The 12686-nt window shown below is 40.5% G+C and overlaps 1 protein-coding gene across 2 annotated transcripts in view; it reads left to right on the top strand.

Annotated features, from left to right (window-relative positions):
- Positions 1 to 12686, top strand: part of LOC109938269 (DDB1- and CUL4-associated factor 6-like) — a 74332-nt gene that overhangs the window by 1689 nt on the left and 59957 nt on the right. Inside the window, exons 1-2 of one of the 2 annotated variants that reach the window (XM_048602952.1) lie at positions 6619 to 6991; positions 7278 to 7453. The exons of the other annotated variant lie outside the window; for it this stretch is intronic. Coding sequence (XP_048458909.1) covers positions 6951 to 6991; positions 7278 to 7453 — 217 coding nt within the window. The 5' untranslated portion in view covers positions 6619 to 6950. Of the gene's footprint in view, positions 1 to 6618; positions 6992 to 7277; positions 7454 to 12686 lie in introns of those variants that run through there. 2 annotated transcript variants of the gene reach the window in all.

Here is a 12686-nt window from a genome sequence, read left to right as displayed (position 1 = left end):
TTGTATTTTGAAAAACAATACTAATTGAATAATTGAGAGAAACTTCATTCAACTATAAATTTAGTTGCAGTTTTTATTTTGTCGAGTAAATCAGATCAGTCAACAAGTTCAGTATATTTAATTTTTAAATGATTAGAGTTCAAATGCATTTGACATTTACTTCTGAGCTGCAAGCTTGTGTGTAACTGGATAAGTCCAAGGCCTCACTATTGCTGCTGCCACTGTCAAGTTTCTGCATGGGTCTCCACATGACTGACGCTTGATTATGAAACTACAGATCTATAAGCACATGAAGCAAGCTGTCCTGTAGGTAGTGGGGTCCAGAGTGCTGGATTTGCTTTCCTTCCTCTCATTCTGTTATCATTAAGATGATGTGAATCAAATGTCACTTAAAATATGATGCAGTTTAATGGACAAATTGTTGTCCATTTGAACAATTGGTAATATGCTACTCCTAATCTAAATGTCAATGTTGCAGCACTTCAAAAAGATCTCCTAAGTGTCATTGAAGCATTTTCATTGTCCTTCCCAGAAGACTGACCATTTGGGCATTGAAACAACAGAATGGTAGATGCTTTTTGACCATCAAATAATGTTCAGTGCATCAAAGTTCATTTTTGCAGGGGTTTTTTTTCTCTGGCTTGTTGGTTAGCTCGCTGAGCTGACTGGTTTTCGTGCAAATGTTTTGTCTCCCTTCTAGGTGACCTTGTCAGTGCTGCATAGCCTCCATTGAAGCGCTGTTGCTCTATCCCGCTCTGAATTTGTATGGTCTGGCCTGTCATGGTGAGCAGTCTTGTTTCCAGTTTTGTACTGTAGTGGTATATAGATGGGGTCTATTTCAGCATGTTTGTTAATTGCATCGAAGGTTGAAAACCAGGCCTCCAGGAATTCTCGTGCTACTAACCTTCTAGGTAGCAGCAATTTGACTCCACAAGAAAACAACATTTCTAGCGCAGAGAGCAGTTATTGCCAACATAATCTTAGACAATGTATCAGTCGTGCATAAGACCAAGAGCATATAAATTCACAGGGGGACAGAACAACAGCACTACAATGGAGGCTACATGACACTGACGTTATCACCTAGAAGGGAGATGAAGTGTTTGCATGAAAACCAGTCAGTTCAGCGAACGAACTAACAACTCCAACCACAACCCAAGCTACAGATCTTCGTTAAAACATTTATGTTTTTTTCTCTGTGCTCAGAAACTGGCTTCAATAAGGATACAAGGTTTTGACCAACCTTCCGATGAATCTCATTGTAGTAGGTCAGCTCTTGAATTTTCTCACCAGTGTCAATGTTTGGAGACAGGTGGCTGCCAAGATAAGGGAACTGCTCAACATATTCAAGAGTTTCTTAATCAATACATATAGGAAAGTGAATTGGATGACCAGGTTTGGGTTGATGTGAGTTTTGTTTTTGCAGCATTCAAGGATAGATCGAGTTTCTTGAAGCAGAATTTAGGAGATTGAGAGTGGCATGCAAATCTGGTGCAGAGTGGGCAATGACACAGCAGTCATTCACAAACTGTAAATCAGAATTGTTTAGAATGACACATGAACAGGCAGGGATTAGAGGGATAGGGACCATGTGCAGACAGGTGGGATTAGTTAGATTTGCATCATAGTTAGCACAGACATGATTGGCTGAAGGGCCTGTTCTTTTCCTGCACTGTTCTATGTTACAGTGCAAAGGAGGCCATTTAGTCCATAGTGTCTCTTCCAGCTCTCGAAATGAGCATTTCACCTGGATTTATTCTCCTGTCTCAATCCTGTAACCCTGCAAATTCAACCCTTTTCAAATTGCCTGTAACTTATTTTTGAATGCTTTGTACATGCCTCAACCAGACTCCCAGGCAATGTGTTCCAGACTTTACCCAAACATTGTGTGAAAAAATGTTTCCTCCTTATCATTTTGTAGCCTTTACTAATCACATTAAATCTATGTCCTCTATTTCTCAATCCTTTCGCAAGTGGGATCTTATATGCTGTATCGAGACCTTTCATGATTCTGAATACTTGAGTTAGACCTCCTCTGAACCTATTTCCCCTATGGATACCACTTCTAACTTCTCTAGGCTGTCTTCATAACTGAAAGTCTTCAATCTTGGAATCACCATCGTAACTTTCTTCTGCACTCTCCACCGCCTTCACAATACTTACTAAAGTGCAGTACCTAGAATGGGGTGCCATATGCCAGCTTGGGCTGAATTGGTGTTTTTATATAAGTTAACCATGACCTCCTTGCACTTTCTGCCATATTACTAACACTTGGTTTATGATGTGCTTTATTAGTGCATTCTGAACCTTTCCTGTTAACTTTAATGACTAATGCAGGTAAACACCCAGGTCCCTCTGCTGTTTAGAGTTGCACCTTGTATTTATATTGTCTGCACATGTTCTCCTGACCAAAATTTGTCACCTTCAACTTCTCTGCATTGAACTTCGTCTGCCACTTTCCACTCCACAAATGTTCATTTGTGTGTTCAAATTCTATACTACTTTGCAGTACTTCTGAATTTTGTATCACCTGTACCCCAACACCTGTAGATCATTAATACATATCTGGAAAAGCAAGGGTCACAACACTGACTCCTGGGGAAATGCAACTGAAGAAACGCCCATCAGCTATTAATATCTGTTTCCTATTACTCAGCTAATTTTGTATCCATGTTGTTATTGTCCCTTTTATTCCATGAGAACTGACTTTGCTCACGAGTCTGTTGTTTGGCATGAAATAAATGTCTTCCAAAAATTCACATGCACCACTTCAACAGCATTGTCTTCATTAACCCTTTCTGCCACCTCAACAAAAAAAATCCAGTACATTGGCAGTTATTTTGCCCATAATTTATTGTTTCTAGAAGCTTCCCCATCACTAAAGTTAAATTAACTGGTTCTTAGCAGATCATGTGTGTCTGTTGTGATCAGTTTAATTTTGGTATGGTGGCGAATGAGAAAGTATTTAACTTGTACGTTGCATTTAATGTTGGCATCAGAAGACAATTAATCGTTGAGTTGAATAGCCGCTGTCAGGTAGATTATAAATAGTATGCAGGATTTTGCAGCCTTGATAGACACTAGTCTGGATTTTGCCATTGCCTGTTTCTAATCTCCCACTCAACAGTTGCAGTCATATCATTGTGAAGCACATGGTGGATTTTGAAGTTTCTTGAACATCCAAACCTTTGGAACACAATCCCAGAGCCTTGCAGTTTGAATCAGATGCTTTAGTCAGGGTGATACATACAAAGAGGAGTTCCACATTTTCTTGGATTTGGCTGGTAGCAAAGAGCACGTCAGAGGTTCCTCTGAAAGTTCTAAAGTCACATTTTAAATACAAATGAATTGTTCAAATCTTCGTGTGGCTGACATGCGTACACTTCCATGTGGTATCAGAACAATAATGTATATTTATGTGAAGTCTTTACATAGGTAAACAACTTAAATTAGATTCAGTGAAGCATTTCTTATTTTGAGATGGAGTGAAAGGAATTATGATATGGTATCTAAAGCACAACTTGAATAGGCTTCAGAGATTCCAAACTGCTTGTTCATCTCAACAGTGGTCCAGCTGGAAGGTGGATTTGGTGGCGAGAGTCTAGACTTTGTGGCTTGAAGTTAAAGACTTTTAAATGTTTAGTTGCAATTTTTGTTATTTATCCAACATTATAAGTCTTTGAGGGGTAGTGGAAAGATAAGAGCTGGGTTTAGAGATGAGCTTCTCACCAGACATCTGTATCTTCACCAAACCACCGATTTTCGCCTCTGAAATGTTACCTGACTTTAGTCTGAGTTTTAATTTAACCATTGCTGAAACTCCCATCCATGTCTTTATCACTTTAAACTTGATTATTGCAACATTCTTCTGGTGGGTCTCTCGGCTGTCTGACCCCCATGAACTGAAGCTCATCCAAATCTTGTATCCCAAACCCTGCTTACGCATCACTTCTAAATTCTCTGACCTATATTCATTCCTCATCCATCCCTATATATGAATCTTCCTCCATCTCCTTGCATCCTCTGAGATCTTTGTGGACCTTAATTTCTCTTCTGCATTTTTGGTTTTAATTGCTGCGCAGTTGGGAGTCATGTTTTCCAGCGAATAGATTACCTATAGTGTGGAAACAGGCCATTTGGCCCAGACCCATCCCCCCCACTACCCTTTCCCTGTTTATTTCTGCTTTAAAAGTATTCATTTATGTCAAATTTGCAACCCTATGGGATAGAGAAATCCAGATTTTCAATCGTTTGTGTGAAGAAGTTTCTGCTAATCCCAGCCATAAATGACCAGCTTTTTATCCTAAAAGACTATGTGCCAATATGTTCTACGTATGCCAACCAGTGAAAACAACTTATTGGCATCTACCTGTCTAGCTCCTTCGAGATCACGTGCTGAAAGCTGCTGAGACTCTTGCTCATGCTTGTGCATCCCTAACGCTTTTTAAATGCATTCCCTTTTGGCTTTCCAAGCTCCTCTTGGTATGAATTTGAAGTTTTTAACTTGCATGCATGACAGATCAACTTTTGTTCATCCACTTATTGACCTTTTTGATTTCCACTGGATCTCAAAATAGCAAATACAAATTCCTACAGTGGATCTCATCAAAATTGGGGATAATGGCTGTGAAGTCTAACATATGATAGAATGTGGGTGGTGCACCTTTGTATAAGCTTCCCACTTAGTCTGTAATTTCTTTCTGCCCAAAGTTTTGGTCCTAATCTGACTTTGGGATCTTGTACTTTCCCTTTTCCCAACATTGTGTCTTGGTGAGAGCTTTCAGCTGTTTAGTCCCTTTGTGGCTCTTTTTTTTAAGTGCCTTTGTTATTTCATATCCCATTTTCATAAAATCTCCTTGAACATTTTCTTCTCAAGTGTACTTTCAAACAACCCTTCATGCAAAAGCTGCATAAACTCTATCTGTAATAACAAGGTGGAGAGCTGGATGAACACAGCAGGCCAAGCAGCATCAGAGAAGCAGGAAAGCTGACATTTTGGGCCTAAAGTAGGCTGTTCATCCAGCTCTCCACCTTGTTATCTCAGATTCTCCAGCATCTGCAGTTCCTACTATCTGTAAACTCTATCTGCATGAAGCTACTTAGCTTATTCATAGAATCCCTACAGTGTGGAAACAGGCCCTTCAGCCCAACAAGTCCACACCAACCCTCAGAGCATCCCACCCAGACCCATCCCCCTATAACCCACCTAATCTACACATCCCTGAACACTACGGGTAATTTAGCATGGCCAATCCACCTAGCCTACACATCTTTGGACTGTGGGAGGAAAGTGGAGCAGCCAGATGAAACTCACACAGACACGGGGAGAATGTGCAAGCTCCACACAGACAATCGCCCGAGGTTGGAATCGAACCCGGGTCCCTGGCTCTGTGAGGCAGCAGTGCTAACCACTGAGCCACTGTGCCACCCCTCTTATGTCTGATTCCATCCTGATATTATCATGTGCCATTCCTGGCACTCCAATAAGCTATGCAAGTCTAAGTTGATGCTTCAATAAAGGAATCTAATTTTGTGAAAAGGAGAAGCAATCTCCTCGTTATTTACTAATAAGATTGTCAAAACAGTACCCAAGTATTTGAAATAATTTTAATTTCAATTGCACGAAATGCAAGCGATTAACTAAATGTGACTTAATTATGTTATTGAATGATTGAATGATTGCTAGCTTCCCTCCTCCCCCACCCCACCAATGCCTTCCCTCCCTTCAAAAATTCCAAAATATCGCATGTAAACGTAGAAAATAGTAGTAGGAGTAGGCCATTTGGCCCTTCATAATGACTGCTTTGTCATTCATTACGATCATGGCTGATCATCCAACTCAATAGCCTGTCCTTGCTTTTCTCACATATCCTTTGATTCCTTTAGCCCCAGAGGCTTTGGAAAACTTGGCACATCATCCAAGAGGACTAATTTCAGAGCTTGTCTGTAGCTTGGAAAATAGTATTCATATGTATTGTAAACCAAAAAGTTCAAGTCAAATACAACTGTTTCCAAATCTCTACTAGTTCACGACAGGTTGGTTGTGCATTGAATTGCTTAAGTATATTCCAGAATTAATGGATGATAAAGTGGTAGATATATAATCTAAATATGGTATATAATCTAAAAAAAATAGTTGTTTTCTATTGACAAACATACTTCTCGGTATGGAGTTTCAAGACTGCTGTTCTGAAAAAGAGTCGTATGGACTCGCAACATTAATTTTGTTTCTCCCTAACAGATGCTCCCTGACCTGTTTTCTCCTGTATTCTTTTTGTTTCAAATTTCCAGCATCAGCAGTATTTTACATTTCTTCCACCTTGTTTTAAACTTGGAATTCTTAGTAGTTTTTATTCAAAATTAGCAAGCCCAATATGTTATGAATTTGAAGTGAAACTTTGAAATGCTTTTGCTATGTTGGGGGATACAAGACAATGCATATGTTCATCCATGAGTAATTGTAGATTTCTGGGACTATTGGAGGTTTTTGGGAATATGATGTCAAAGGGCAATGCTGTCATTCTGAATTTAATGTTATCTCATGCAAATTTTGAGCCCATATTAGTGCATTCTTGAACAACTAGAGATGGCTAAGTCATTTGACGTTTATTTTCATAGATCATAGAATCCCTACAATGTGGAAACAGGCCCTTCGGCCCAACAAGTCCACACCGACCCTCGGAGCATCCCACCCAGACCCATCCCTCTATAACGCACCTAATCTACACATCCCTGATCCCTATGGGAAATTTAGCATGGTCGATCCACCTAGACTGCACATCTTTGGACTGTGGGAGGAAACTGGAATACCCGGACGAAACCCACACAGGCACAGGGAGAACGTGCAAACTCCACACAGACGGTCGCCCGAGGGTGGAAATGAACCCGGGTTCCTGGCGCTGTGAGGCAGCAGTGTTAACCACTGAGCCGCCGTGACACCCATTTGTACAATGGATATAAATGAAAGCGGCAGTGTTGTGCCTTTAGAAAGGTAAAATTGATAATCTGATTCAATATACATTTTCATATCATCTCACACTCTGTAGAATGAAGAAACAAGTAACATGGACTGGGACTTTGATTAATTTAAAGATTTGGCAAGACCCTAAAATTCCAGATGTTTTTTGAGTCAACTTAAACCAAGCCAGATATTGCATGGCCGTTTTTTGGCTGTACTCGAATTGCTTCAGTAGAGTTTTGAATGCTTAGTAAATAACATTGACTAGCTTTAGACTGAAGCATGTAACTTCATGGAATGTTGCTTTTGAATTGTCTAGAGTGCAACCTGTACAACCTCCAGTTCAAGCTATTGCAGTGAAAGGCTATTTCTTAACCCTCTGGTTTGGAATTCCATTTTACAATGTGTACAAGCATCATGTGAGATGTGGGCCTGACAATGGAAATTATGCTGGGCTGCAAATACAAGGAAGAAAGTTGATAAAGAGCCCAAATGGTAACCAGCTCTCTTGAATTTCCTTAACTTTTTCTCAGGAATGTAATTAACTTGAATAAAATCAACCTAATTCATATGTCTAATGTAATTTTATACATGTGTTGTGATTGTAAGTACTTATTTCACAATACTGCCAAACCTTTTGGTTCATTACAGTATCTGCTTCTGTCGGATTTTAGCAGATAATACTGTAATGTCTTGCTTTTCAATCTGTGCTTGCCATGATACTTGCCTTTCGTGTAGCGCGGTTTTGTATCTCAAACTCTTGTTAGTTAGCTCAGTTGGCTAGACAGCTGGTTTGTGATACAGTGGGCAGCACGATGGTTCAGTGGTTAGCACTACAGTCTTACAGCACTGGGGACCTGGTTTCAATTCTACCCTCAGGTGACTGTCTGTGTAGAGTTTGCACATTCTCCCTGTGTTTTCCTCTGGGTGCTCTGATTTCCTCCCACAGTCCAAAGATGTGCAGATTAGATGGATTGGCCATGCTAAATTGCCCACAATTTCCAGAGATTGTAGGCTAGGTGGATTAGCCATGGGAAATGCAGTGTTACAGGGATAGGGTAGGGGGTTGGGTCTGGATGGAATGCCGTTTGGAGGGTTGGTGTAACTTGATGGGCCAAATGGCTTCCACGCTGTAAGGATTCTATGTTTGATGCCAGCAGCATGGGTTCAGTTCTTGCACCGGCAAAAGTTATCATGAAGGGCTGTCCTTCTCAGTTTTCTTCGCTTGCCTGAGGTCTGTTGACCCTCAGGTTAAAACCATCACCAGTTTGCGCTATGGTCAAGTAAGACTATGGCGACTTTACCTTACATGTACATCTTAACTTGCTGCTAGGTACAACTTAAATGAGCAAATTCTGAATTGATTGTTTAAGCTTTGGCTATAAGCTGTCATGAATAAATTAAATAAATGCAACCTCAAAATACAATTCTGACTTCAGAACAATGAGTCAGGTAAGAATTAAATAAAAATGAAGAAGCAGGGCAGAACAAATTGATGAAATAGGTAGGTAAAGCTCAGTTCCAAAATATTATCGAGTTAATGTTTATTCTGTTTCTCCCTATACACATGCCACCAAACCTGCTGAGTTTCTCCAGCAGGTGGCTGACATCACAGTATTTTGCTTTAGGTGCGGATAAATTTTAAAAAAACCTTGTTGTGCAATTAAACAGATCCCATTATGGATAATGAATTGGGGTTTGTCCAAAGTAATATGACCTCACTAGCCCAAATCGCTTTCTAGAACCACAGACTATCTAAAAACTAGATACAATATACATCTGTTGAATAAAGGACAGGCACAAACAGTACATTATTTTTAATCAAAGAACTGGCACTGGTATGATGGTCCAAATGGCCTCCTTTTGTGTACGATTCTAGATATTTTCTAGATGTTGGTACACATCCTTGGAAGAAGTGGGATTTGAAGCTGGGCTCTCAAGTAGAAACGGAAGTTGCTGGAAAAGCTCAGCAGGTTTGGCAGCACCTGTGGACAGAACTGAGTTCTGAGAAAGGGTCACTCGACCTGAAACATTAACTCTGATTTCTCTCCACGAATGCTGCCAGACCTGCTGAGCTTTTCCAGCAATTTCTGTTTTTGTTTCTGATTTACAGCAACTGCAATTCTTTCGGTTTTTATTTTGAAACTGGGCTTCCTGGTCCAGAGGTGGAACACTCCCACTGCACCAGTAGAGCCTTTCTAGTAAAGGGTAAATCCATGACATACAGATTGGTGAAGATTCCAAGTATTTGGCAGTCTTTTTGAGCAGCTTTCTTCAAGGTCAGCAATTGCTTCGCTATGCTACTGAGCACAAACTCTGAGCCAAACTCTTTGAGTAATGCTGATTGAGGAACCAAGATTGACCTGGATCCAGGAGAATGTCCAACCGAGAGAGTAGATATTTTCTAATCAACCTGCTCTAAGGTGTTAGTGTATACCTCTGGAGAAGATGAGACTTGTACCCAGGCTTCCTAGCTCAGAGGTAGGGATGTTACCACTGTACTACAAGAGCCCGCTGAATGATCTTTTGGTACAATCAAGTAAATGGGAACATGTGGCAGGTGAGATGCCTAGATTAATCAATTATGCAGGTTAAATGAATCTAACTTCTGGAAAGCAAGTTTATCCATTATTAAATAGGGTCAGGTTTAAGCAAAAGTAATTTGTCCACTTGCACTGCAATCTCTCTGCTCTTCCATAGATCTACCTAGTGTTGTCCCTTCCTACTCATTCTTTATAATACTTTATCTGATGCTACATTTTCTATCTTCTCAAACTTCTCATCTTCCCAGTACCCACTACATTTGATGTTCATTAGCCAGCGAACATATTTACTGTCTGTCAATTTTCTTAACAGCAAAATATCTCTTCATCTGTACCCATCAAACAAAATTTAATACCTCTTTGGCCTTATATAGCTCAGTGTTTTTTGTTGAGGTGGCTTAAATCAGGAGGAAGTCAGATTTTAGAGCGGGAGATACAGAATTTAAGTAGCTGAAGGCCAAGCCATGAACATCGAAGTGAAGAAAGTCCTGGATGCACAAGAGGTTTTACCTGGGAGATTGTAGAGATTTTGGAGGGCTGAAGAATTAGAGGTAGGGTATAGAGATAGAAATGGATGCTATGGAGAGCTTTGAAAAGAATGAGTTTTAAAATTACGTTGTTACCGGAATTCGGTGTAGGTTAGTTTGACTACTCTCTGCAAGTTACTTCATCTACTTGTTGTATCCATAATCTTTATTATTCCTGTGGATCCTAATGGTTCTCTGTGATGAATGATTTCCCCAACTTAATATGTCATATCTTGCACCAGCTACTTTAACTGATTCCCATCCTTGGAGAATTCGCTTGACCTTCAACTTAGTAGCCTTTCAGTCTTATTACAGCTCTGCACTTACCTTAATTTCCAAACCAAAAGTTCAGTTCTTCCCTTTGGCACCTCCTCATTACACGCTAGGTTACGCACCACCTTGCCTTGCATTTCACTTTCCAAACTGTGTAAAAGTACTTGGGTCACGTTTAAGTCATCATGTAACAGACACTGCTATGAAAAGGACATTCTCTTACTTACCTATGTCCACTTTTCAAAACCTTCTGACTTCTTGTAAGCAATGTGATAAGGGTATACTCTGGCATTATTAAAAGTTATATTGATTACTAAAGTCACATAAATGGGTCAATTACCATTATGAACCAAAGTATAACCTTGTGAATGAATGTGCGGTACATGCCTTGCAGCTAAAAATCTATGCTTTTAACAAGGAGTTAGGAGGCGAAAAGGGCCATGAAATGACCTTGGGAAACAAGATTAGGGAAAATCCTAAGGCTTGTTATATGTATATAAGGAGCAAGAGGGTAGCAAGAGGAAAAGTAGGTCCACTTGAGGACAAAGGAGGGAATTTATGCCTAGAGTTGGAGAATGTGGATAATGTTATTAACGAATATTTTGCATTGGAAGGACACGGTGGAAGGTGAGTCTAGAAAGGGGTTAGTTGATATTCTAGGGCATGTTGATATAAAAATGAGGTTTTGGGTGTGTTGAGAAAAACATCAAGGTAAACAAATCCCCAGGATCTGATGGGATCTATCCCAGAATACTGAGGGAGGAAATTTCTAGGGCCTTATACAAAATCTTTTGTATCCTCTTTAGGGACTGACAAGGTCCCAGAGGACTAGAGAGTTGTCAATGTTTTTCCTTTGTTTAAGCAGGGCGACAGGCATAATCAGGAAATTACAGGCCACTGAGCCTTATTTCACTGTGAAGTTGTTGGAGAAGATTCTTAGGGACAGGATTTATTTACATTTGGAAAAATCTGGATTTATTTGTGACAGGTAGCATGACTTTGTGTGGGAGAGGGTTGGGGGGTGGTGGTTGTGTCTGACATGCTTGATTTGAGTTATTTGAAGGAGGGACAAAGATGATTGAGGGCAAAGTGGTGGATGTTGTTTACATGGACTTTAGCAAGTCCTTTGACAAGGTCTCATGGCAAGCTGATACAGGAGGTGAAGTCACATAGGATCCGCAGTGAGCTGGTAAGATGGATACAGAACTGGCTTGGTCACAGAAAAGAGAAAGTAGCAGTGGAAGGGTGTTTTTCTGACTGGAGATCTGTGACCAGTGGTATTCCACAGGGATCAGTGCTGGGATCCCTGTCATTTGTAGTTTATTAATGATTTTGAGGTGAATCTAGGTAGTCTGATTTGTAAGTTTGCAGATGACACAAAGGTTGGGAGAGCTGCAGATAGTGAAGATGATTGCTACAGGATAAAGCAAGATAGGCTGGAGACTTTGGTGGAGAAATAGCAGATGGAGTTTAGTCTAGACAAGTGTGACGTGGTGTACTTTGGAAGGTCCTACGCAGGAGGGACATGTACAGTAAATGACAGAGCATTAATATACAGAGGGATTTAGGCAAACAAGTTCCCTGAAAGTGGCAACATGAGTGGATAACATAGTCAAGAAGGCATATAGTATGCTTGCCTTCATTGATTGGGGGCATAGAGTATGAAAATTTGCAAGTCATGTTGCAGTTGTATAGAACTTTAGTAAGACCATGTTTGAAATATTACACGTGGTTCTGGTTTCCACACCACCAGAAAGATGTGGAGGCTTTGGAATAAGTACAGAAACAGTTTACCAGGATGTTGCCTGGTTTGGTATTATCTGTGAGGAGGGATTTGACAAACTTGGTTTGTTTTCACTTGAACATCAGAGGCGACCTGGTAGAGGTTTACAAAATTGAGAGGCATGGATAGAATGAATAGTTGGAGATTTTTTTCCCAGAGTAAATTACATGGGGACAAAGGTTAAGGTAAAATGGAGAAGGTTTAAAGGACATGAGAGGCAAATTGTTTTTAAACAGAGGATATGTGCCTGGAATGTGCTTCCAGAGGAGGTAGTAGAAGCTGATAAAGTAGCAATATTTAAGAGGCATTCTGACAGATGCATGAATAGGCAGGGAATAGAGGTCTACAGACCACGTAGAGGCAAAAGGTAGGAGCAAATTACTGCAGATGCTGGAATCTGAACTGAAAACCAAAAAGTGCTGCAGATCACAGTGGGTCAGGCAGCACCAAGCTCATCTTGTCTTCGCTACCCTCACTCGCAAGGATTGCTCTCTCCGGGATAGCCTAGTCTATTCCTTGACCACTAACACAATTCCACCACCACCACCACCCCCCACCCTGACCCACCTCCTCCTCCTCCTCCTCCTCCTCCTCCTCCTCCT

This window comes from Rhincodon typus, chromosome 11 (assembly GCF_021869965.1).
Source record: "Rhincodon typus isolate 14 chromosome 11, sRhiTyp1.1, whole genome shotgun sequence".
NCBI lineage: Eukaryota > Metazoa > Chordata > Chondrichthyes > Orectolobiformes > Rhincodontidae > Rhincodon > Rhincodon typus.
Note: the sequence above shows the minus strand (reverse complement) of the source record. Positions and strands in the feature narration are given on the sequence as shown.